The 27,916-nt window shown below is 38.7% G+C and overlaps 1 protein-coding gene and 1 pseudogene across 2 annotated transcripts in view; one reads left to right on the forward strand and one right to left on the reverse strand.

Annotated features, from left to right (window-relative positions):
- Positions 1-27,916, forward strand: part of ASXL2 (ASXL transcriptional regulator 2) — a 158,023-nt gene that overhangs the window by 37,787 nt on the left and 92,320 nt on the right. For both annotated transcript variants that reach the window (XM_050753573.1, XM_050753574.1), the window contains exon 2: positions 3,838-3,920. In XM_050753573.1, coding sequence (XP_050609530.1) covers positions 3,838-3,920 — 83 coding nt within the window. The remainder of the gene's footprint in view (positions 1-3,837; positions 3,921-27,916) is intronic.
- On the reverse strand, positions 26,320-26,986 carry LOC126933672 (prostaglandin E synthase 3-like; annotated as a pseudogene).

The raw sequence follows: 27,916 nt of genomic DNA on the forward strand, positions 1-27,916 counted from the left end.
TGATAAACTTTTTTTTTTTAAAGAAAATAAATACTCCATATATATATTATATATAACGTATGTTATATATAATATAAATATAATTTATATATTTATATAACATGTATATTATATATGTTATTTTATATTATACATAATATATAATATGTTATATATTATATTTTATAATATATAAATTATATATTATATTTTATAATATATAAATTATATATTATATTTTATAATATATAAATTATATATTATATTTTAAATATATAATATATTATATATTTTTTGAGATGGAGTTTCGCTCTTGTCATCCAGGCTGGAGCGCAATGGCGCGATCTTGGCTCACTGCAGCCTCCGCCTCCCGGTCCAGGCAATTTTCCTGCCTCAGCCTCCCTAGTAGCTGGGACTACAGTAGGCACCCGCCACCACGCCCAGTTAATTTTTGTATTTTTAGTAGAGATGGGGTTTCACCACGTTGGCCAGGCTGGTCTTGAACTCTTGACTTCAGGTGATCCACCTGCCTTGGCCTCCCAAAGTACTGGGATTACATGCCTGAGTCACCGTGTCTGGCCTCCTTCAGTAGTTTTAACCAACTGGTTTACTCTGTTTGATTAAAGTACAGAACATCTTGGAAATCAGTGAAATCCTTACTAAAAAGACACAGTTTTCGGTCTCCACTTCTATTTATTTATTTATTTGTTTATTTTTGAGATGGAATCTCACTCTGTTGCCCAGGCTGGAGTGTGGTGGCACAATCTCCGCTCACTGCAAGTTCCGCCTTCAGGGTTTATGCTGTTCCCCTGCCTCAGCCTCCTGAGTAGCTGGGACTACAGGCGCCCACCACCATGCCCGGCTAATTTTTCTGTATTTTTAGTAGAGATGGGGTTTCACCGTGTTAACCAGGATGGTCTTGATCTCCTGACCTTGTGATCTGCCCATCTCAGCCTCCCAAAGTGCTGGGATTACAGGTGTGAGCCACTGCACCCAACCGGTCTCCACTTCTAATAGCTTAATGTCTTATGATGTTTCAAACACATTAGAATATTAAAATAATTCCTTGTTCTGCAGAATATATTAGAAAATATTAATTTTTACCATTACCGTGAATAATACAAATATTTTCAGTTCTGTGTGTGGCTCATTCTGATAATGATTTAATAGTCACCTTTCAATTAAGATTTGATATGCCAGAGAAATGACACTCTAGAAATACTTACTTCAGTTTTCTGGCTCCTTGGACAGATGTATACGTGCAAACGTAGCCATTTTTGCCATTTAAATTGGCAGGAAAAAACCCACATTGAAATGTATTATATTTGATTGCTAGTAAAGTCAAATATTGTATTTCGTTTGCTTCATAAATTTTTATAGGATATTGAATTTGTATGTAAAAGTGGACAATAATATAGTGAATATCTTTGTGTTCATCATTTAGCTTCTATAATTATCAATTTATGGCCAATCTTGCTATATTTAAACCCATAACTTCTTGTGTATTTTTTGAAGTCCCAGACATCATATGATTTCATCCATAAATACTTCAGTGTGCAAATTCTTTTTCATATGGTTATTATCCAGTTATATTAACCCTTTTGTGAACTATTATTTGTCCAGGTCCATGGTGTATTTTTGTTTATTTTCAGTACTTTAATACATTTTTAGTATATAGACAATAAATAAATAAAGGTTCAGTTTTCTGTATTGGCCTTAACTTGGATGAAAACAGTAAGTTTAACTTTGGACATCTGAAGTTTGAAATGCTTATGGGATATCCAACTTTTACAGGTTTTTAATAGTTTTTAACAGACTGCTGCTTCATTCATCAAAATGTGAGTGATTGGTGAAAGCTTGGTGTGGTTAATGTTATTCAGGGAAATTTTGGTGGAGTGAAAAGTAAAAGGGGTAAATGGATGTTTATAAAATATTTGAGGGATGGGCACAGAAAAAGACATCTACAAAGAAAACTGAGAAAAATATTTTGGGGAAAAAGAAAAGTCTGGGAGGGTGAAGTCTGTGAAGGGAACAGTTAATGTCAGATGTAGCAGAGAGATCAAGGAACATGATACACAGAAATATGTGTTGGATTTTATGACTGACCAAATGAGAAAATAGTTACAAACACAGGACACAGTGTGCTATAGTGGTGCAAGACTTGGATTTGAATTTTGGCTGCCATTTATCTTGCTGTATTATGTTTGGACATATTACTGGTTATTGTATTTTTGTTTCATATATAAATGTAAGTATAAACAACAAAATAAAACGTATACGAAATATACATATATATCTGTTGAGACTCTTAGCTATTTGTTTCAAGAATATTCACCAGACATCTTGAAGCATAGTTGTAATAGCTACTTTTGTCTGATAATTCCAACATCTCTGTTACTTTAGGTTTATTATATATAGCTTATCTTTTCTCTTGTGAGTTGCTGATTTCCTTACTATTCCTATGTTGAGTAAGTTTGAATTGTTTATTAGACATTATTTCTTTTTTTGAGACAGGCTCTGTCGCCCAGGCTGTAGTGCAGGGGCACAATCTCGGATTATTGCAACCTCTGCCTCCCAGGTTCACCACCATGCCCCGCTAATTTTTTTTTTTTTTTGAGATGGAGTGTCGCTCTGTTGCCCAGGCTGGAGTGCAGTGGCATAATCTCAGCTGACTGCAACCTCTGTCTCCCATGTTCGAGTGATTCTCCTGCCTCAGCCTCCTGAGTAGCTGGGATTACAGGCACTCACCACCATGCCTGACTAATTTTTGTATTTTTAGTAGAGATGGCGTTTCACCATGTTGGCCAGGCTGGTTTTGAACTCCTGACCTCAAGTCATCTGCCCGCTTCAGCTTCCCAAAGTGCCGAGATTACAGGCACGAAACGCTGTGCCTGGCCGAGATAAATCATGAGAATTCCTCCCATGCTTGTAGGACCACTTGCAAGGTTCTGCTTTCTTGGAGTTTTAGGTCCCTGTCTAGCTACTGCTAGTATTACCACAGCTGCTCCCATGCGATTGCCTGGGGCAACGGCAGAGAAAAAGAAAAGGGGGGGAAACCCAGAGAATTTTTTCTTCCGCTATCCAACATTTAGAATGCCCTCTTTACTGTGCCTCAGACCAAAGAAGATTTTTCTCTTGGAGCACTTTCTGCCTGCACTTAGCCTGCAGTTCCGGGTTTTGGGCTGCCTTTAAGTCCAGGCTCAGGGGAACCAGAGGGAAACAAAATCAGGAAACTCACTACTGGACTAGTGTGGTACTCCTAGTTATGCTTTTCTCCCTAGGCGACCTGCTACCATTTTTGGAGTCCTCAAATAGCTGCTTCATGCATTCTGTCCAGGTTTTTAGTTGCATTCAGTGGTAGAGACAGAATGGACTATGCCTACTCTGTCTTTACCAGAACCAGAACACAGATATTACTTTAATTTTATTATAATCATATTGTTTACTTGTTTTGGTTAAGAATTTATTGTGCTCCTGTGATTTACTAGGCTTTGCTATACATTTACCAGGAAATGGATAATCTTAATGTGCTTGCAGTAGGTCACAGGTAGTGAAGGGATGTGGGGATGGAGGTAGAAAGTAAACAGTTGCATATTATTAGTAGTGAATAATTGGGTTGTTAATTTTAGCTTTTTTGGTCAATTTCTGCTTCAGGAGTTGACTTACTATTTATGACTGAGGGAAAGAAGATCTGATATATATTGTTAATTTTTCATTTATTCTGAAATATAAGGGATGAAAAGTCTCTGGCTATGTATGCTGTGGATATAATTATTAAGACATAAGAAATATAATTATATATAGAATTATAAGAACTTGAGATAAGAAATAATTTATTATTATATGCTTGTTTTTCAGGTCTTAGAAAAATACCCTAATACACCCATGAGTCATAAAGAAATTCTTCAAGTTATCCAGAGAGAAGGACTAAAAGAAATCAGGTGAGTTATTTAAATATTATTAGTAATAATTATAATACTCGATCAGAGTATTTGGTAGTATATAATAGTGTACTTTAGTCCTGAAGATTAATTATTTAATAATAAATGCTTTGTTCTGATTTATTCAACTGTCAGATCTTTGGAATTTTTTAAGTTATGACATAGTTTTAAAACCAAAAGTAAGTTAAATTCTTAGAGGGTAGCTATCTTTAAGCCCATGCACTTTAATTTTTAGGAAGACCTGGAGCCATCTTCAAGACTTCATCTGTCACTTCAGACTTTTTGATTTAAAAAACTTGGTCATTAGTGATAAAAATTACTCTCATACAGGGAGAATCCTAGAGGTAGACAGATCCCAGAAGAAATAATGCTGGCTCAAAAGGATAAAATGAAAAAGAACTGTAAATCAGTATATATGTCAAATAATAGTCTTATCATATTCAAATATAATAGACTTGGGTCATTAATACAGGATCGAAGATAACACAGACTTTAATTTCCAAGAATCTTATTATATTACAATAGCAGGCCAGGCATGGTGACTCATGCTTGTGATCGCAACTCTTTGGGAGGCTGAGGTGGGAGGATTGCTCAAGGCCAGGAGTTTGAGACCAGCCTGGCCAACATAGTGAAACATCTCTACAAAAAATTGTATGAACTAGATGTGGTGGTATGCTCCTATAGTCCTAGTTATTTGGGAGGCTGAGGTGGGAGGATTGCTTGAGTCCAGGAGTTTGAGGCTGCAGAGTGCTAAGAAGGTGCTGCTGTACCCCAGCCTTGGTGACAGAGCAAGATGCTGTCTTGTAAAAAAAAAAAAAAAAAATTACAATAATACTTAATAGTCTTTTTTTTTTTTTTTCTTTTTTGAGACAGAGTCTGATTCTGTCACCCAGGCTAGAGTGCAGTGGCATGATCTTGGCTTACTGCAATGCTGCCTCCCGGGTTCAAGCAATTTTCTTGCCTCAGCCTCCTGAGTAGCTGGGATTACAGGCACGCACCACCATGCCTGACTAATTTTTGTACTTTTAGTAGAGACAGGGTTTCACCATTTTGCCCAGGCTCTTCTCGGACTCCTGAGCTCAGACAGTCCGCCTGCTTTGTCCTCCCAAAGTGCTAGGATCACAGGTATGAGCCACCATGCGTGGCCAATAGTCAGTGTTCTTAAGACTCTCTATCATCAAGAAATGTTAAAATTATATTAGGTATGCTCTGTATATTAAGACAGAAATTTGGGAGTCTATGTTAGATTTTCATTAAGATAGGAAAAGTTTGCAGAGCTTTCAAACTACTGCTGGTTTTCAACTATGGGTGGCATTGTGTAACACTCTTAGAGAAGGAGTTTAGAATTTTGGGGGGCTGTTTTTGATTGTCACAGTGATTGGGGTAGGGGAACACAATGGCATTTAGCAGGCAGGTAACAGGAATGCTAAATGTCTTGCATTGTGCTGGACATTGCTTCACGTTGAATAGTTTTTCATCTCAGGTGCCAGTTGTGTTCCCATTGAGAAACAGTAAACTATGCCCAAATATTTGTAAATGGACATTGTATTTCTTGATGAGTAGCCATTACATGTTCTAAATTTTATTTCTCATTTTTTCTTTCTTTCTTTCTTTTTTTTTTTAAGAGATGGAGTCTCATTATGTTGCCCAGCCTCGAGTACAGTGGCTGTCACAGCCATGATCATGGCGTACTGCAGCCTTCAACTTCTGGCCTTAAGTGATTCTCCCATCTCTGCCTCCTGAAGCTGGGACTATGGGCACTCGTTTTCTTTTCTTTGACATGAAATTCTAGTTGAGGTTTTTTTATTGGCTCTCCCTTTCTAAAGCAGTTTGAATTCTTTTTTGATTTATAGTCAGACTTCAGTAGGCTGAAATAAATTAGGTTTGCTTCATTGACATGAAAAAGTAAAATATAAATTAGTCTGCCTTAGTTTATATAACACATCCCTGAAAAATTGAATGTAAACATTTTAAAATTAAACCATTAAAATGCATTTGAAGGCCGGGCGCAGTGACTCACGCCTGTAATCCCAGCACTTTGGGAGGCCGAGTTAGGCGGATCACCTGAGGTCAGAAGTTTGAGACCAGCCTGGCCAACATGGTAAAACCCCGTCTCTATTTTTTTTTTTTTTTTTGAGATGGAGCCTCACTCTGTCACCCAGGCTGGAGTGCAGTGGTGCGATCTTGGCTCACTGCAGGCTCCACCTCCCATGTTCACGCCATTCTCCTGCCTCAGCCTCTCGAGTAGCTGGGACTACAGGCACCCGCCACCACGTCTGGCTAATGTTTTTTGTATTTTTATTAGAGACGTGGTTTCACCGAGTTAGCCAGGATGGTCTCAATCTCCTGACCTCGTGATCTGCCTGCCTTGGCCTCCCAAAGTGCTGGGATTACAGGGGTGAGCCACCGTGCCCAGCCAAAACCCCATCTCTATTAAAAAAAAAATTAGCCAGGCATGGTGACACGTGTGTGTAATCCCGGTTACTTGGATGGCTGATGCAGGAGAATAGCTGGAACCCAGGAGGTGGAGGTTGCAGTGAGCTGAGATTGCACCAGTGCACTCCAGCCTGGGCAACAGAGCGAGTCTCTGTCTCAAAAAAAAAAAAAAATCTATCTATCTATATATTTATATACTTTATATAACACATCCCTCAAAAATTGAGTGTAAACATTTTAAAATTAAACATTTTAATTAAAATTAATTAAAAATGCATTTGAAGGCCGGGTGCAGTGGCTCATGCCTGTAATCCCAGCACTTTGGGAGGCTGAGATGGGCGCATCACCTGAGGTTGGGAGTTTGAGACCAGCCTGGCCAACATGGTAAAACCCTGTCTCTTTTTTTTTTTTTTTTTTTTGAGACAGAGTCTCGCTGTGTCGAGTCTTGTGTGTATATATATATATACACACACACACATTAATGCACATATATACACATATATGCACATACACATATATACATATATATACAGTCTTGTGTGTGTGTGTGTATATATATACACATTTGAAGAATTAACTTTTAAAAGTATCTTTTGTGGGCGGGTGCAGTGGCTCATGCCTGTAATCCCAGCACTTTGGGAGGCTGAGGCAGGCAGATCACTTGAGGCCAGGAGGTCTTAATGTCAGTATCATCCAGCTCTAACATAGTAAGGCTCTGGGACTTTAAACTTACCATGATCGTTTCCAGGGAGCAAGCAGGAATAGTAAAGATTAGTAAAAACAAACAAAAAAACAGCAGGAAAAAATGGAAGAGTTTTTTTAAAAAGGTAGTAAAGTATGTGAATCATCGGATAGCTTCTGGTTCACATAGTGACAGTTGAAAGTAGCTTTTCCTGGTTAAACTATGTTGTGGTAATGCAGTTACAGGACAACAAAGCAGTACATGCTGACCACCCTTAGCAGGGAATGTGCTTTCACTCAGCTATTGGACAGTTAAGTCTTTTAGGTCTCCATTTGTATACCTCTTTTTCAGAGATAATTTTGGCTGACTTTCTGGTCTTGATCATATCTTCCTATTTGAGTTGGTTGTAGTGTTCTGTGTTCCTTTCTTTTCTTTTTTTCTTTTCTTTTCTTTTTTTTTTTTGAGACAGTTTCATTCTTGTTTCCCAGGCTGGAGTGCAGTGGTGTGATCTCAGCTCATTGCAACCTCTTTCTCCCAGGTTCAAGTGATTCTCCTCCCTCAGCCTCCCGAGTAACTGGGACTACAGGCCCGTGCCACCATGCCTGGCTAATTTTATATTTTTAGTAGAGACAGGGTTTCACCATGTTGACCAGGCCGGTCTCGAACTCCTGAACTCAAATGATCTGCCTTCCTCGGCCTTCCAAAGTGGAAGGATTATAGGCATGAACCACCGTGCCTGTCATGTTCTGTGTTCTTCATAGCATTAAGGTTTGAAATTATATGTTTGTGGTTATAAAAAAATCATACAATTTCTCTGTACCTTACATTTTTAAGGTAGCTCCAGAGGCAGTGACATTATCTTTCCCCACCCCTCAGCATATGGTGCATAACAAGTATTTAAAACCTACTTGTTAATGATTATATGAGGTATTACTGGTTGGAAGATCATGTTCATATATAGTTATAGATTATTCTCTTGCTGCAGTGATGTGTCAAATGGTAGTCTTTTTTTCTGAGACAGGGTCTCGCTCTGTTACCCAGACCTGAGTGCAGTGGTGCAATCTCATCTCACTGCAGCCTCGTCCTTTTGGGATCAAGAAGTCCCACAACCTTAGCCTCCTGAGTAGCTGGGACGAGAGGTGCATGTGCCACCATGCCCAGCTAATTTTTGTATTTTTTATAGAGGCAAGGGTTTCGCCATGTTGCCCAGGCCCGTCTCGAACTCTTGGACACAGGTGATCCTCCTGCCTTGGCCTCCCAAAGTGCTGGGATTACAGGCGTGAGTTACCATGCCCGGCCGGTAGTCTTATACTCTTTTTTTTTTTTTTTTTGAGACGGAGTCTCGCTCTGTCACCCAGGCTGGAGTGCAGTGGCCGGATCTCAGCTCACTGCAAGCTCCGCCTCCTGGGTTTATGCCATTCTCCTGCCTCAGCCTCCCGAGTAGCTGGGACTACAGGCACCCACCACCTCGCCCGGCTATTTTTTTTTGTATTTTTTAGTAGAGACGGGGTTTCACTATGTTAGCCAGGATGGTCTCGATCTCCTGACCTCGTGATCCGCCCATCTCGGCCTCCCAAAGTGCTGGGATTACAGGCTTGAGCCACCGCGCCCGGCCTGTCTTATACTCTTAAAAGTTTTTTAGAAAGATTACAGAATGAAACACGCATTATGCTTCTCAAAAGTGTGTGACTACTTACTGTTTTATTTTCATTCCTTGGACCTCAGTACATGACTTTGAGCTCTTCTTCCTTTATATTTTTCCTTTGGCTCCCACGTTTTGAAGAATTTTGCCTAGATTATTCAATACCATTTTTGTTTGGTTTTAAAATTTATTAAATTTTATTTTTTTATTAAAAACAAATATGAACAGATTAATGAATAAACAAAATAAGGTATATGCATACAATGGAGTATTATTTAGTCTTAAGAAGATATAAAATTCTGGTACATGCTACAGTATGGATGAACCTTGAAAACATTACGCTAAGTGAAGTAAACCAGACCCAAAAAGACAAATGTATGACTCCAGTTACATGAGATACCTAAAATAGGTAAGTTCATAGAGACAAAGTAGAATAGAGGTTACCACAGACTGGAGTAGTGGGGAATAGTGAGTTACTATTAAATGAGTACAGAATTTCTGTTAGAGATGTTGAAAACGTTCTGAAGATGGATGATGGTAACAGTTGCACAGCATTGTGAATGTACTTAATGCCACTGAGTAAAAATGGTTAAAATGGTAACTTTTATGTTCTGTGGGTTTTACCGCAACCAACCAATAAGATATTTGAAAAGAAGTGGGCCAGGCGCAGTGGCTCATGCCTGTAATCCCAGCACTTTGGGAGGCCGAAATGGGCAGATCACCTGAGGTTGGGAGTTCAAGAGCAGCCTGACCAACAAGGAGAAACCCCATCTCCACTAAAAATACAAAATTAGCTCAGTGTGGTGGCGCATGCTTGTAATCCCAGCTACTCGGGAGGCTGAGACAGGAGAACTGCTTGAACCCGGGAGGCGGAGGTTGCAGTGAGCTGAGACTGTGCCATTGCACTCCAGCCTGGGCAACAAGAGTGAAACTCCATCTCAAAAAAAAAAAAATACAAACGAAGTGGTTGGCTCCTAGCTGCGAAAGATTCAAGTTCTAGCCCCTTTAAGAAGTTGGGTGGTAAGTAAGATTGGAAATCATTTATCCAAAGTATGGAATTCTGGAAATTAATTAGAAACATGAATTCCTTTTTTTTTTTTTTTTTTTTAACAAAAGCAGTACAATGTTTAAATTAAATGCCTGTTTATAACTATAAAGCATGGCAGCATTTTAGAAAATATAGGAAGAGAAAGGTCCTTAAATTTTTCCCCTCACCATGATCTGTGACTTTTTATATTCTATTATGTTGTTTTTATGCATTAAAGCACTAATTTTAAAGATAGTTTAGGCTGGGCATGGTGGCTCATGCCTGTAGCTGCAACACTTTGGGAAGCTGAGACGGGAGGATCACTTGAGGCCTGGGGTTTGAGACCAGCCTGAACAAGATAGCGAGACCTTGTCGTTATTAAAAAAAAAAAAAGAAAACATGACAGTGCAGGCCTATAGTCCCATGAATATATGTCCTATGAATATATGAGGTATTATTAGTATCTCGTATATTAATAATAATCACTTCAGGAAGTGTCAGACGTGATTCAAACTTTAGCCTCCCAAATATGCTGGGAGGCTGAGGCAGGAGGATCACTTGAGCCCAGGAGGTCAAGGCTGCAGTGAACCATGGTTGGGCCACTGCACTCCAACCCTGGGCAACAAAACAAGACCCTACCTCTTAAAAAAAAAGAAAAAAAAGATAGAATTTCCCATAGGAGTAATAGGGAAGAAAAAGTTTTAATGTTTCAGGTGAAATGGGAGGACATGACTTAGGCCAGGAGAGGTCAAGAACTGTTTCTGTTATGCTTAATAGTCAGAGTTGATAGCAAAGGCATTGTGGAGTTCTTTAAATTAGCTTAGTTCTTTTTGTAACAGTTAAAACAAGAAGACATGAAAAGTTATTGATAATATAGATAAATGCTGTAGCTGTGATATCTGATCATTTGTAAATAGAGAAAAGCTAATTCCCATACTGTTTACCAAAAAACAGTTATTTCATAAAATCAAAAATAGTAAAAAGAATTTTGTTGAGATGTCTAAACTCCTTGTTCAATTTTCTGTGGCTAAAATATAACCTAATTTGTTTGTTACATAAATACCAATGATAATGTGGCAATTGTTTCCTAGGGTTGAGCTCTTCAACACAGAATTGCTTGTTCCAAATTTGAAGTACTGTTAGAACCTTTAAAACAATTTTGTAAGCTTTTACTCATTTGTTTTTCTGTGGACAGTTTGCTTTTTAAAAATCTGTATTATTCATTGGGTAGAGATTTTGTTTACTGGGTCTGTTTGTTTAAAGAGCCCCTATTCTCATTATTATAGCTCGTGTTGATTCTGGATTATACTGTGCGTTTGTATGAATCTAAATATTGAAGGAATGGTTAGGTATTTTGTTTCCTTCCTGAGACACTAGAAATAAAACCAAAGATTCAGAGAGTTGTGTCCATTTTTGTGTACATTTTGACGATATACTTCAGTTACTAAAGGAAAGAATTCAGAATTTTATTTTACCTTGAATGAAAGTAAAATGGTTGTCATTAGCCATCAGTATATAAAATAGCCTTTTTAAAAAAGCGCTTTCCTTTTTGTCTGATGGTGCTGATTTTACAGTTTGCAGAGAAACAAAGAGCACCTGGTGCTCCAGTTTGTTTTTAAGTTTCTCCTGACTTGAGCCTATATTTCTTCTTGTCATTACAAACTATGCCATTTTTCAGGAAGTGTCAGAGGTGATTCCAACTCCAGCCTCCCAAATATACTCACATGGCTACTCCCACACGGCTTCATGGAACTGTTTCTGGGATTTTGGGCATTGATAAGAGTTTATTTAAATGTTCTGTGTAAGTCTCTGAGCTATACAGTTCTATAGTTCTTAGGGTCTGATCAGAAGACCAGAAAGTACACAATAATTTGAACAGGAAAGTTATTAACTGGAAGTTATTAATAGATTAACCAGGGATTAACTATTCAAAGGTAAAGAGAAAGCAGGGCTCTAGTTCAGCGGATGACAAAGTTCATTGGTGCTGTAGCCTGAGGTGGCCGCAGGAAACTGCCTACTAGGTACTAGAAGAGCTTTGCTGAAAAGCTGCCTGCTGGGGAACCTGTCCCACCTTTTGGGGAATAAATATTAGCTACTACATATTTATGTAATATGTAAAAATATACAGGTACAGCTAAACACATGAGTGAATGTAACTTCTTTCGTTTTCTTTCTTTCTTTTTGAGACAGTCTCACTGTCACCCAGACTGGAGTGCAGTAGCACGATCATGGCTCACCGCAGCCTTGACTTCCTACATAGTTGGGACCACAGGCGTGCGCCACCACGCTTGGCTAATTTTTTTTTTTTTGTAGAGACGGGGTTTTGCCGCGTTGCCCAGGCTGGTCTTGAACTCCTGGACTCAAGTGGTCCCCCTGCTTCGGCCTCCCAAAGTGCTGGGTTTACAGGCGTGAGCCACTGCACCTGGCCGCCTCTTGGTTTTGTTTTGTTTTGTTTTTTAATCATGGCTCACTACAGCCTCAACCTCCCAGCCTCAAGTGATTCTCCCATCTCAGGCTTCCGAGTAGCTGGGACCGCGGGCACACACCACCATGCCTGGCTAATTTTTAAATTTTTTTATAGAGACAAGGTCTCTATGTTGCCCAGGCTAGTCTCAAACTCCTGGGCTTAAGGGGTCCTCCCACCTTGGCCTCCCAAACTGCTGGGATTACAGATGTGAGCCACAGTACCTGGCCTGAAGACACTTTTTTGAAACATAAATTTTTACTTTTGGAAAATTCTAAAAACAAAAGTATACGTCCTCCATCATAAACTGTAAATAGTATTTATACCCTGGGTTGTTCTGAAATAAATTGCAGTAATTTTATTGCATAAATATGTCAGTATATATCAAACAGATAAGAACTTGAGACTGGTTGTGTGCAATTTGAGTATTCTGGCTTACAAAAAATAGAACAATTAAATCTACACAGTAAGCCTACACACTGTTGACAGAATACACACCCTGAATATTCTTTGAAACCATGCCTGTTAATTCTTTACTGTTATTACTCATTACTACTTCTACGCTTAGGCTAGATATGCAGTAGGTTTTCCCCCTCCATCAGCTGTGGCTGCCATTAGTGTTTACAGATGTGCTTTTATAGCATTAAGTGTCGGACTTAATGCCTTCCTCCTGAAGTAGCTATTGCCTTTAGTGCTTCCCACCCCCCCCTTTGGAGTTTCCTTAACCTGCTTTGCTCATCTTATTAACTGTATTATCTTGACTCTTACATCAGCTAATAGAGAAATAGAGTTTTTAGGAAAGAAGAGAAAAATAGTAAAGTATTCAGTTCTTGAGACCCTATTCTCTGACTAGTTTTTCTTGTCTTTCCATTCATGAATAGAAGAGGGGAAATAGGAAGATTATTTGTTCATGAATTTATCGTCCACAAATTGGGCATTTTCTGAATTAGACCATTCATGAGTGATCCCAAGGGTTCGTGATATATAATTAGTAATTTTGGCGAATTTGAATCTTTCACACTGTAACATTAATATAGCTGAGTAAGTTACATAGCTAATGAATGGGTGTGGCCAACTGCCTAGATTGTAAAGAACTCTGGGAACCACCCAGCAAAGATTATGCTCAATAAACATTTTAGAGATTGAGATTTTACCTCTTTGTCTGGGGGAGTCCTAATAACATCTGATTAGTACCAATTTGTTTATGAAGAAAATAATCTCTTTCATACTGTATTGAAGGTTATATGTTTTAGCTTACATTATACTAAAAACCAATCAGAGCACCTATGTTTTCCCGTATCTCTCCCATGCAAAAGTATATAGCAAGGGAAATAAAGTCAATATTCTCTACTACTTTTCAGCAGAAATCCTTACCCCTGCAGAGTAGATCATCTGATTATTTGCTAAGCTGAATTGCCTTGAAGTGATTTCATTAGAAATAGCTTAGTTTTAGAATGAAGAACATTATTTATTGTATTGATGATATATCTAAGGTTGGATGATACCTTTGTGGTTAAGCCAGCATCTTCCTCCTCTTCTTCTTTTTAAACATTTAAAAAATAGTTTTTGTAGAGATGAGGACTCACTATGTTGCTCAGGCTCATCTTGAACTCTTGGGCTCAAGCAATCCTCCTGCTTTGGCCTTGGCATGAGCTACTGTGCCCAGCCATCTTCCCTATCTGTTAGTTGCAATCTGCTTTCAAGCCCACAAACCTGGTAGGGATGTCAAGAAGGATTAGTAATGAAAAAAATGACAACAAAATGTTTGGGTATTGACAGAAAAGAGTATTCTTATCCATTGTAATTCAGATCCGTAAGAGCTCCATTATGGATCACAGGGAAGCTAGTAAACTTTAAGCTGATGACTTTATGATGGCTCCTTGAAATTGAAATGCATGGGAAGAATATTAAAGAATAGGTAGTATTCATTGTATCCACATTTAACTCGAAACTGCCCTAAGTTTTACTCTGTTACACAATCAAATTACTGCAACTGTTTTCTGAAGTAGTTTAGACTGTTTAGCTAAATTTGTATATCTTTAGACATATTTTGATAATATTTTTGGCTAACTTGTAAATTTTAATGAAGAAGTTAATGAGGGGGTTGCTAATTTGGGGAATTGTGGATATTGCTGGGAAGGGAAGGGACAGTTTAATTTTTGGTTTTATTGTTGCTTTGTAAGAAAAATTAAAAGCTTTTTTTTTTCTTCTTTCCTTTTCCTGCGCTGCATTCCAACTCCAGAAGGTAAGAAGTGTTACTTTATTCTAAAGAAGTATTATGCAATTATAAAGCACACTCTTATAAATTTAACTTACCTTTGAATGCTTGAGTTTTACTTTATAAAATTAAATAATTAGTCCAGAAACTAAGTAATATTGATATTATTATGTTAATGTTTGGTAAGTGTGCTTTTTTTGGTTCTTGCAGTTTGTATTTATTGTTTGATCATAAGTTTAGAAATCCGATCTACATTAAGGTTAATTAAAATCAACATTTGACTTATAAAAGCGTTGGGATGCCAAGTATTCGGCAGATTAATAATGAAAATATTTAGTAGACTGGAAACATGTATATTAACATTTGCTTTATGGCTGTAAGATTGAAAATTTATGTTTATGTTCTTAATTTAGATAAAATATTGGTAAATCGGCTGGCCTCGGTGGCTCACGCCTGTAATCCCAGCACTTTGGGAGGCTGAGGTGGGTGGATCACTTGAGGTCAGGAGTTTGAGACTAGCCTGACCAGTATGGTGAAACCCCATCTCTACTAAAAATACAAAAATTAGCCGGGTGTGGTGGTGGGCACCTGTAATCCCAGCTACTCGGGAGGCTGAGACAGGAGAATTGCTTGAACCTGTGAGGTAGAGGTTGCAGTGAGCCAAGATCATGCCACTGCACTCCAGCCTGGGCAACACAGCAAGACTCCGTCTAAAAAAAATTGGTAAATCCTTTAGGGGCATGATACTTAAAAACAGGGCAGAATGGGTTAAAAATCTTAGTCTGGATCCTTTACTGAATTGGCTTTTTGTGTGTGGGCATGGCCTTTTAGATTCACCTCCACTATAGCAGTTACTGTGTTACATGCCTGTGAGACCTGAGGGCAACAGTCATGTCCATGTATTTTCATGTTACTTGGACATGGCATGCTTGGATTATAATTAGAGCTTAATTCATCTTTTTAACTCTAGTTATATTTGTAGTCCATTAAGTTCATTTGTAAGAACCTATTTATTGTAAGCAAGAGTTTGTGGATGAAAGCTTAATTAAGGTTTTACAAAGTTAAAATTGTAATTAAAAAATAAAAACACTAGGTAAATTTTGTTTTGTGTTATGTTTGTTTGAAGGGAGCATATATTTGATTGGTTCTTATTTATTTATTTATCTGGAGGCAGAGTCTCATTCTGTCACCCAAGCTGGAGTGGAGCGGCATGGTCTCGGCTCACTGCAACCTCTGCCTTGCAGGTTCAAGTGATTCTTCTGCCTCAGCCTCCCTTGTAGCTGGAATTACAGGCACCTGCCACCACCCCCGGCTTATTTTTGTATTTTTAGTAGAGACGGGGTTTTACCATGTTGGCCAGGCTGGTCTTGACCTCCTGACCTCAAGTGATCTGCCCTCCTCGGCCTCCCAAAGTGCTGGGATAACAAGCGTGAGCCATCGCGCTTGGTCATTGATTGGGTTCTTTAAGTGCAAATGATAGGAACCAAATGTGAATAACTTAAGCAAAATGAGATTTATTTGAAGAATATGGGGGCAGAGGCAAGACTCAGACTCAAAAGCAAGAAACAGGCTCTGAAATTAGGAGAAGGAAGGCAACTTCTTCTAATGCATAGTCTCATCAAGACACTCCAGTTGGGCTAAATTAGTCATTGTCTACTCTGCTCAAGGTTAAACTTCAAGGAGGAGTGAACTTGATTGGCCTAGTGCCCAGGGATGGCGAGATATCTTAATGGACAGTCTTACCGAGACTGTTTCCAGTAGGGTAGAGCATAGTTCCCCAAAGCAAAATTAAGCATTTTTTTTTTTTTTTTTTTTGGAGACAGAGTCTTGCTCTGTTGCCCAGGCTGGAGTGCGGTGGTACAATCTCGGCTCACTGCAACCTCTGCCACCTGAGTTCAAGCAATTTTCCTGTCTCAGCCACCCGAGTAACTGAGATTACAGGCGCACACCACCACGCCCAGCTACTTTTTTGTATTTGTAGTAGAGATGGGGTTTCACTATGTTGGTCAGGCCAGTCTCAAACTCCTGGCCTCAAGTGATCTGCCCACCTCAACCTTCCAAAGTGCTGGGATTACAGATGTGAGCTATCATGCCCAGCCAAAGTTGAGCATTCTTTACAGAAGAAGAGGGAATGGATATTGGCCAGGAAGAAACAACAGCTGTCCATTGCTCCCTATAGAAAATTAAAGTACAACAGAAAAATGTAAGCCATAAGCAGTTGTAGGAAGTAACCTTTTATGCAGATTCTCCTAATGGTAACATTGTGCAAAACCATAGTGCAGTGTCACAGCCAGAATACTGTGTCTGATATAATCCACCTGGTTTTATTGGTACCCAGGTGTGTGTATGTGTATGGGGTGCTATGTGGTTTTATTATGTGTATAGATTCATGTACCTACCACCACAATCAAGATACAGAATGCTTTCAACGAATATCCCTTGTGTTCCTCTTTTAAAACCACATGTACTTCCCTAGTACCTCCTCTTGCCCCCCTTATTCTAGTTTGTCCTACATTTCTATAATTTTGTCATTTCAAGTGTTTAATGGAATCATAGAGTGTGTAACCATCTGGGATTGGCTCCCCTGCAACCCCCATTCATTGTATGTCTCTGGGGAGTCCTCCAAGTTACTGTGTTCATAGTTCATTCTTTTTTATTGCCGAGTAGTATTCTTTGACATGGATGTATGACAGTTTCTAACTATCCATTGCATATCTGAATTGTTTCCAGGCTTTGGCTATTAAAAATAAAACTTCTATGAACATCTGTGTAAATGTTTTTATATGAGCATACATTTTCCATTCTCTGGGTTAAATGTACAGAAAGTGCTGTTGCTGGGTTGTGTGGTAAGTGCATGTTTAATTTTAAAGACACCTTGAAACTAAATGAATTTCTTGTAAACTGCTTTAGATTTTTTTTTTTTTTTTTTGGTCCATGTTGCCAATCCTTGCCTTTTAATTTGTGTGTTTACACCATTTATATTTAACGTAATTATTGATAGGTGAGTTTGTCTGCCATTTTGTTTTGTTTTGTTTTCTGTTTGTTTCCTCTATTTCTCATTCCTCTGTTTCTCTTTTCTTGACTTCCTCATGGATCATATTTTAGGATTCTGTCTTGATTTATATTTATAGTATTGTATTTCTTTATCTTTACATAGTTTTCTAAACTGTTTCAACTGGGTATTACAATATATACATGTGATTTATCACAGTCTGCTGATACCATTTTACCACTGTAAGTGAAGTGTGGAAACCGTACTTCCATTTAGATTCTTGAGTATGAGATGTTATTAAAATTTGTGTTCCAGTCATCAAATGTGATTTATAAAATTTATGAGAAGCATAGTCTGTGGTATATACCTATTCCTGCTCTTTCTGTTTTTTCTTCCTGGTGCTACAGGATTGCTTCTTTTATCATTTCCATTCCATTGAATGACTTCCTTTAGTCATTCTTTAAGAATAGTTCTACTCCTCTTAGTCAACTACTTCTTTTAATTTTACTTAGTCTGAAGTTGGTTCATCAGATATAGAATTCACAATTGACGGTTCTTTTCATTCAGCACTAGTGAAATGTCATGCCATTTCCTTCTGGCCTATGTGGTTTTAGGTGACAAATCTATTGTCATTTGAATTGGTGTTTCCCTATAGTAATGTATTGTTTCTCTCTGATTGCTTTCAGGACTTTTTCTTTGGATTTAGTTTTCAGGAGTTTAATTATGATGTATCTTGGTGGACTTACTTAGATTTATCCTATTTAGATTCACTGAGTTTCTTGAATCTGTTCGTTTATTTCTTCATTTTTCTTTATTACTTTTTCTGTTTCTTTTTAAATCCTGTTACATCTTCAGGTTTTTTGTTTTTTGAGACAGGGTCTCATTCTGTTGCCCAGGCTGGAGTGCAGTGGTGTGATCTCAGCTCACTGCAGCCCTAGCCTCCTGGGCTCAAGCAGTCCTCCCACCTTAGCCTCCTGAGTAGCTGGGGCTACAGGTGTGCACCACCATGCCTGTCTGATTTTTGCATTTTTCGTAGAGGCAAGGTTTCACCATGTTGCCCAGTGCAATGCCTAAGCTCAAGCAGTTTGCCTGCCTTGCCCTCCCAAAGTGCTGGGATTACAGGCCTATGTCATTGTGCCTGTCCTGTGTTTATTTCTTTAACCAAATAAGAGAAGTTTTCAGCTGTTAATTCTTTGAATACTCTTTTTTTTCTTTTTTTTTTGGAGACAGAGTCTCACTCTGTCACCCAGGCTGGAGTGCGGTGGTGTGATCTCTGCTCACTGCAACCTCTGCCTCCCAGGATCCGGCAATTCTCCTGCCTCAGCCTCCCGAGTAGCTGGGATTACAGGTGTGCGCCGCCAAGCCAGCTAATTTAGTAGGGACAGGGTTTCACTACATTGGCCAGGCTGGTCTCAAACTCCTGACCTCAAGTGATTCACCCACCTTGGCCTTCCAAAGTGCTGGGATTACAAACGTGAGCTACTGTGCCTGGTCAGTTCTTTGAATACTCTTTCCACCCTACTCTTTTTCTCTTTTCTTTCTGGAATGCTGATGATATGAATGTTGAATCTTCTGTTATTATCCCACAGTGCCTTGAGATTCTGTTGATTTTTTTTTGGTGTTATTTTTTCTGTCTGTTCACATTGAGTAAATTGTATTGACCTGTTATTAAGCTCACTGATTCTATCCTCTGTCATCTCCACTCTCTTACTGATGAGTTTTTAAATTTCTTAATGTATTTTTTGTTTTTATAATTTCTATTTGATTTCTTTTTATAAGTTCTGTCTTTGCTGATATTTTCTATATGTTTGTTTCAGGAGAATTTTAAGTAGTTCTTGAAGCATTTTTATGAGAGCTATTCCAATTTTTATTTGTTTATTTATTACTTTTTTTGGAGGCAGAGTCTTGCTCCGTCGCCCAGGCTGGAGAGCAGTGACGCGATCTCAACTCACTGCATCTTCCACCTTCTGGTTCAAGCAATTATCCTGCCTCAGCCTCCCAAGTATCTGAAACTACAGGCATGCGCCACCATGCCCAGCTAATTTTTGTACTTTTAGTAGAGACGGGGTTTCACCATACTGGTCAGGCTGGCCTTGAACCCCTGACCTCAGGTGATACACCCGCCTTGGCCTCCCAAAGTGCTGGGATTACAGGCGTGAGCCACTGCATTCGGCCTACTCCAAAATTTTTCTTACAATTTTAACATCTGTCTCAGTGTTGGCGTCCTTTAATTGTCTTCTTTGATTTAGATAGTGATTTTCCATTGAACCCTGGATATTTTGGCTATCATGTTAGGGGATGTCCAGTCTTATTTAAGCTGGCATTCACTGTGTTTACTTACGTTTACCATGCAGGTCCTGTACTGTTTTAGTGGATTGTGGTTCCAATAACAAGTTTAGTTTTCAGATCCTTCACAATGGTATTTGGGTCTGCTTGTTTTCTTTGGTGCCACAGAGGCTCCCATTGACTTCTGCTGCTTCTTATTGATCTCTGTTGCTTCTGTCTGAGGGGGTGGAAATTTTCACAGGCTGGGCTGCCTGATGCCTGTAGATGTGGACAAAAGGGAGTCTTCAGCCTGTGGGGACAGACAGGCTTCCTGGCAGGTTCCCGTTTGCTTGAGCTACTTGACTGCTCAACATCTTGTGAGAGGGGGAGGTGTTGTAGTCTCAGGCCCAGAAGGACAAAGAGGCTTCCTGGGCTGGACTGTTTTTTGTGATCTTCTCCCACTTGCTGGTGCCATTTGGCCTCCCCTATTCTAGTCTTTATTTTTGAGACTTGAGGGAACGTAAACTTGCAACGTAAGTCGTTTAATAATCTCCTAAGATCTACCATAACTAAGTTACTTCTCTTAGTTGGGAAATGCCAGGAATTGGTCAAATTAATGGGTCAACCAACTACTTCAAAACTCTTGAATCTCAATATAAATGGCTACATCTGGACTGATAGCTCTGGTTCAAAGCAGAAAATAATTGTAATAAGTAGTGTTAGCTGTTTAGATATCCAAGCTCTACTTGCTAAATCAACAAGAATACCAAGTAGGACAAAGGTATAAAATTGCAAAATTTCTGTCTTTTGGTTTACTTAATTGAATCTGTTGATTTTTATTCTCTCTCTCCAGCTGAGTTCTTTTGGAACCATGCCCTTAGTTTATATTCATTCATAAGTATTTTGTTTTCCTCACTAATACTCCTTTTACCTCAGATAATATACCCTCCTCTCTCTCTCTCTCTCTCTCTCTCTCTCTCTCTGTGTGTGTGTGTGTGTATGGGGGGGGGTGTGTGTATGTGTCTCCCTTTCTGTGTTTCTGTCTCTGTCTCTCCGTTTGTCTCAGGCGGGAGTGCAGTGGTGTGATCATAGCTCACTGCAGCCTCGACCTTCTGGGCTTAGGTGATTCTCCCACCGTAGCTTCTGTAGTAGGTGGTACTACAGGTGTACACTGCCACATCTGGCCTACTTTTTATTACCTATTCCTCATAAGATTGAAAAGCCTGATGCTGTAGTGAAATGGCCTTGACTAAGATGGGAGTCCATTCACATGGTCTATTTAATCTTAAATAAGCCTTGTGAAATCATTATCTCATAGATAAACACGTCAAATCAGTGAAAAATTACATATCCAATTAGTGATAGAACTTGAATCCCCATCTGTGAGTCTAAAATATAAGTACTATTTCTGCCTCACTTTTGAGTAGGACTCAGGAGATCGGACAAGGATTTTTTTTCTTTTTCTTTTTCTTTTTTTTTTTTTGAGACACAGTCTAACACTTTCGCCCGGGCTGGAGTGCAATGGCGCGATCTCAGCTCACTGGAACCTCCGCCTCCAGGGTTCAAGCAATTCTCCTGCCTCAGCCTCCCCAGTCGCTGGGATTACAGGTGCCCGCCACCACTCCCGGCTAATTTTTTGTATTTTTGGTAGAGATGGGGTTTCACCTATGTTAGCCAGGCTGGTCTTGAACTCCTGACCTTGTGATCTCCCCACCTTTGCCTCCCAAAGTGCTGGGATTACAGGCGTCAGCTGCTGTGCCCGGCCTGGACAAGGATTTTTTTTTTTTTTTTTTTTGAGACAGAGTTTCGCTCTTTGTTGCCCAGGCTGGAGTGCAATGGTGCGATCTCAGCTCACCACAACCTCCAGAGGGTTCAAATGATTCTCTTGCCTCAGCCTCCCGAGTAACTGGGATTACAGGCATGCGCCACCATGCCTGGCTAATTTTTTGTATTTTTAGTGGAGACAGGGTTTCTCCATGTTGGTCAGGCTGGTCTTGAATTCCCGACTCAGGTGATTTGCCTGCCTCAGCCTCCCAAAGTGCTGGGATTTCAGGCATGAGCCATCGCGCCCAGCTGGCCTGGACAAGGATCTTAATGAACTGTTTTGTATTTCTCTTTAGGTAAAAAGTTAGATTGTTCTCTAAGCCCTTCTATACCAAGAGTTTGTAGTTATCTAATCTAAATAATATTTATAATATTGAACCTTGTTACTGCTAATGGACAAAGCCATGCTTTTTAGAAGATGTTAGTGGAAGACAACAATGGGATGATAGAGTGAAGGTTTATAGTTAGATGTTAAGTGTAAGGTAAAGCAAACAACAACAAAAAATTTCCAAGGAATCTTTTATTGCTGTGACCTCCCTCTCTAGGCGATTCCTCTACCACTCTCCTTATTTGTTCTATGCCCATCTGCTGCTCTGTTGACCTAGAACCTCTCATTTTGGGGCCCCAACTAGATCTACTTACCCCAAAATGCTTGTTTAAAAGTTTTCCTACCCACCCTTTCCCTGATGTCTTTAGTGCTTTTATTCCCATTTGTTTGATGGTGTGTTTGGGGGAGGAAAACAGTATGAAGAAACAAATTCATTAAAGTATGGATGAGTCAAATGTTACTTTTTAAATCAAAGTTAAAAGCTACATTTATATTATTTCTTTTTAAAAAGCAGATTAGTTGTTAATCTGAATGAATCAATCATTGGTGGAATTGTAGGTAATACGATCAAGAGAAGGAAAAATGTTTTACTGAAAGTGTATAGGAATACAAAAATTTAAATTTAAATCTAAAATCTACCAAGACTATTTATTAATTCGGTAATTTCTAAATTACCGAGTGCACACATGTGGTGGTACAGACATGTGGTTCAGCTACTCCAGAGGCTGAGGTGGGAGGATCATTTGAGTTTAGGAGTTTAAGGCTACAGTGTGATTGAGCCAGCCCGGGTTACAGAGCGAGACCCTGTCTCTAAATAAATGAATAAATAAAATCGACTTGAAGTGAGGGCATTTAAGCTTCTGGTCTAGATTACTACTTCTTCTTCTTTTTTTATTTTTAACCTTGAAAGTGTGAGTGTATTATTTAATCCTATTGAAGTTCAAGGGATTGAGCTTTGAAGGATAAATATAGATTGTGTATAGTTCAGCCAGGAATAGGGAAGATGATTAATCATTGTGGCCTTACCAAGTTTTGACAATTGTATTTTATAGGAAGGAGTACGGAAAAAATGGACAAGAGATTGGAGATGAAAGTAGGAATTAGGCAGTAACTTGTTATTGCAAGGGAGATTATCTCTACTATCAGATAACTTGGATTAATGATGTCCCTTAAACCTGTTTGTCAAAGGTTTGAAATGGGGATAACAAATATTGGCAGACACTGATGAATTTTGAGGATGGATGGTACAAGCTTATTGTATTAAAGATTCTTTGGATTGGGTGCACAGGGAATGCCAGTGAGGAGACCAAAAATAATCTGGAAAGGAGTAGATTTCAGGATTTCATGAAGTCTTAAAATACTTGAATGACTGTCATTGGAATGGTAAGAAATAATGTCAAACTTCCCCCCCCACACACACTTTCAAAGATAATTTGTTGCAAAATCAGTTTCAAAATTCAAACATTGCAGAGGAAACAAAGAGCCCCCCAGATTTCCCCAGCATTATACTACTGATTTCCATCATAAAGGCAGATTTGTAAATAGACTTGTAGGAAGAGTATTTAGCTTAGCTTAAGAAGGAATTTGTGAATAATTGGAAATGCTTGAGGACGTAGTACCCATTCACCACATTGTATGATTACATAAGACATTGGATGATTACCTGTTTAGATACTTTAGAGGGGGTACAAGTACCTGTAGGTAAATGGACTAGGTCACCTATGGAGCTCCCTTGTCAACCTGTATCTTATCTGATTCTTCTTAGTAGGTGTTGAAAACAGAAAGTTGTGTAAACTGAGGATTAAGTAAAGAATGATCAAAAGTTGTAGGATTTTATTTTACCCAGCAATTCCTCTTCCGCCTATATACACAAAAGAATTGAAAGCAGAGACTTAACAGATAGTTTTAACACTAGTGTTCATAGCAGCATGATTCACAGTAGCCAAAGGGAAGAAACAACCCAAATATTCATTGATGGGTGGATGGATGGATGAACAAAATGTAGCATATATATTCAATGGAATATTCAGCTTTAAAAAGAAAGGAAATCAACACCTGCTGCAGCATGAGTGAATCTTGAAGACATTGTACTAAGTGAAATAAGCCAGACAAAAAATAACAAATACTGTACGATTCCACTTATATAAGATACCTAGAGTAGTCAAATTCATGGAGACAAAAAGAATGGTGGTTGCCAGGAGCTGGTGGGCAGGGGAAGATGGTTGTTGTTTAGTGGGTATAGTTTCCGTTTTGTAAGATGAAAAGGTTGCTCAACAGGGTGACTGTACTTAACACTACTGAACCTGTATACTTAGAAAGGTAAGATGGTAAATTTTATGTATATTTTACCACAATAAAAGTGTTGTAGGATTTTGCATTTATTTGAATGGGGCACAATTTAATCTAATGTAGGAGAAACAGCCGTCATGTTATATTAGTAGGAAATAGCATTTGTCTAAGGTAAGGAGAATGAGCAGAGGTATGCCTTTAACTTTTTCAAGAAGGTTAATGTTCATTTTACCTTGTTAAATTTAAAATCGACAGTGATGGGTGGTTAAGAAAGCGAAAGATAAGAATGTGATTTTTATTAGCTTCTGCTCACAATGTGATGATTCAGAATTGGTAAAACAAGTAAGTTTTAGAGTTTTGGCAAGAGCCTTTAGAATGAGGAGGGTTATAGACAAGACAAAGCAAGTTAAAGCTGAGACTTTTAAATTTGAAAGTTGATGGGCCGTGAATACTTGAACTTTATTCTGGACTTCATTTACATGTGTCTTTGAGCCCCAGAAAGAAACTAAGAATGAAAGAAAGAATAGTGAAAATGTCGTGATTTTCAGTGGGGAAATTAGACATCATTAGTTATGGGAAAAGTTATCAGTTAATTTTGGGAAGAGATCTCTTTTTTAAAAGTACATAATTAGGAAACATTAAGAATCATAATTTTGCTGCAAGTGCTGCTACATTTACAGTTGAATATGCTCTTACTTGTAAACCAGGGGGGTGGAGACTGACACATTAAAAAATATAAGCTCTAAACCTGAGTTTCTGATTTTGTTCGATTCTTGAATTGATAGCAAAATTGCAAATATGGCTAACAGTTTTTAGATAGTATACATTTTAAACTTCTATCTATGTGCTGTATTTTTCTGGGGGCAAGTGTGTGTGTGTGTACATGTACGTGCACACTAGCAAAGAGACTGTGTCATTTGGCTCAGCTCAGCTCTAGTTCAGTTATTTTTACATTAAAATTTAAGAATGAGTACTTCTTTCTTATGGAAACTTCCACTTCCTCTTTTATATCACCTGCGCATACCACTGCGTTGCTATATGATAGGTCCTTGTAAATATTAAATGAATGAGAAACCAAGACAGCTTCTTTTCCATATTTTTTTTCCTGAGTTAACTTTGTGGAGTTTTAATATTATTTGATTTTATATTTGTATCTTTTTTCTTTTACATTGAAACCCTTGGTTCAAAACAGCATTATAAATGTTTCAGTACATAATCATAGTTTCAAATTAATAATTTCAGCATCATAAGTACTAATTATTGCTATATTATATATATATATATTTTAGAGGAGGGCAACACATTTAATTTTATTTCAATCAAATCACAACACTTTCTTTTCCAATTGCTGCAAAGTGCATCTACACTATTCTATTACAGATCCACTTTAAAAAGGTTTCCTGTGACATTACAGCAAGCCTCTTTTTTCAAACAGAGGAATAATCTCAAATTTTTCCTCAATTAAAAATCAAAACTCCATTTCAGGAAGTGGTAAATACATAAAAATTACAGTAAGCCAGACACTTAAAAGGACAGCCAAGAAGTCTTCCAGCAGTTTATTAGAAAGAATGTGGACATTAAAAAAAATCCCCACTGTCATGAACATAAATTGAGGTTGTAAGCCCTGGTATAAGCTTAATCAAAAAAAGAAATAAAAAATCCAATACTGTATTAAACGTTTTTCACTCTTTTGCCATACTGACAGTGCAAATACAAATCTGGTCTAAATGTACAGACTCTCAAACAACAATGTACAACTTTCTTCGTCTTCCATGCTGAGAGATGTAAAAACACTTAAGGGTCAAACAATACCAAATATATAGGCTTCAAAAACCATCTAAGTTAGGGCATTCTCTAGTTTTAGCTAAGATACATGTGGATCACTGGCAAGTAATCTCTTATATGAATAATGTGAAGTAAGTTTTTTGAAAAATAAACTTGGAACAATCCCGAAGTATAACACCAGAGGAATAGCAGGTTACCAGTAAGGTGTCAGCCAATTTGTTCCAGCCACTTTTGAATCTATGTTCTATAATCTAAAATTTAGTTCTCTTTTCCTAAGCTGAGAGCTTCCTATCATGTCAATGTCTATGTTATGAAGAAAAGGAGACTTAGGTGAGATGTTTTTATTTATCACAACTGCTGCATCAATTGCCTAGGACCTCACTCAACAGCTTCATTAAAGTCTAGGAAATGTTCATGCATAAGGTTTATTGTCTTAGCTGACTTAAAATTGCCCCATACAGTGGTACATATCAACCCTTAGTGAAGCCTTTTAAAAAAACAAACAGGTTGGAAAATGGGTGAAAGTAGGCAAATACAGCATCTGCCTTTAGAGCTGTCAACTCAGGAATTCTCTCAATTGTGAAATCTTGCGGAGAAGTTATTTTTCTTTCTCAAAATCCAGGTGATGACAATATTCCTTACTCCAGATCTGGCATTTTTTCATCATCACTGTCTTGTGAATCATCACCTGCTCCATCTACTTCTGGTGAATCTACAGCCTCATCACCACCCATGTTGTTCATCATCTCAGAGAAACGATCAAAATTAGACCTGTCTTAATCTGAACTATCTTCCCAGTCTTTCCAATTATTGAAGTCCACACTAAGCCAATTGAGCTTTGCCCTTCCTTTTGTTAACCTTGGCCATGACTGACCAGATTCTCCTTTTCGTAGACAACACACAATTGATCTGTCCGTTTTTTATGCTTGGAATCATTTGGATCAATACTGTGAAAAAGATCAACTTCATTTAAATACTTAAAAGTATCACTTCCTCTGAGAAAACAATGTAGGTTTGGATTTTTCAAAATTTAGATTAACATCCTTACTCTCTTCAACACAAAATTCAATGAAGACATAGTCCCTTTGTACCACTTTGCAGAAGCAGGCTGCATTGTGAACAGGGCAGGGGGACAGGCGAACAGGTGGGCGGGCCTCTGGCGTCGGCTGCTGCTAGGGAGTGACTTCTCTCAGGTGATGACTGCGTCGTCTTCCCAGTCGCGCCCTCTTCTTGCTCCCCTCAGGTGATGGCGGTAGCGGCGGGCTCGACCTCGGTCCCCAGAATGCACTGCGCAGAAAGAGCGGCCCCTCCAGTCGGGGAGAAGAGGAAAGTGTAGGAAAAGGGGCCCGAGGACTTATTGTTGTATTTTTATGTAGAGAAAATCTTGCAGAGTAAAGAGTTAACTACAAGTTTCTTTTACCTTTTATAATCATTTTTGGGCTTTCAAAATTTCTGTGTGAAGGCGGAAGATGAATTCTCCCCAACTCCGTTTTTAGTATTAATGTTGATAGGCTTCTTGCCAGTGAGATTCAGTCCGTCAAATCTTTGGTTCGCCGGATAACCTGAATTACTTGCAACTCATTGCATGATAAGCAGGAGATGTTCTAGGAGTGGCAGTGGCATTATTGTACTCTTTAGATGGTAGATCAGTTTGTGCCATATTGAATCCATTCATTAGTGTCCGTCCATCTTAGTGCAGGTCCAGAAACAGCAGGAAGATGAACACTCTAAATAAAGCAGAAAGACTTAAGTTGTTCCAGTGTTTTCATTTTCTTGCTGCTTCTTATTTGATAAGTGGATATTTATGGTACTTGTTTTGGAATGGTTTTCTTTTCCTTTGGTTGGTCAGGTGATCAAGTGCTTTGTTTTCTGGATACATTTTGTTTCATTTGACCCTGGGAGAATATATACGTGTCCATAGAAAATATGGGAACAGGCGGGGCGCAGTGGCTCACGTTTCAACAGGGTTTCACCATGTTGGTCAGGCTGGTCTCCAACCCCTGACCTCAAGTGACCTGCTCGCCTTGGCCTCCGAAAGTGCTAG

Source organism: Macaca thibetana, chromosome 13 (genome assembly GCF_024542745.1).
Source record: "Macaca thibetana thibetana isolate TM-01 chromosome 13, ASM2454274v1, whole genome shotgun sequence".
Lineage (NCBI taxonomy): Eukaryota > Metazoa > Chordata > Mammalia > Primates > Cercopithecidae > Macaca > Macaca thibetana.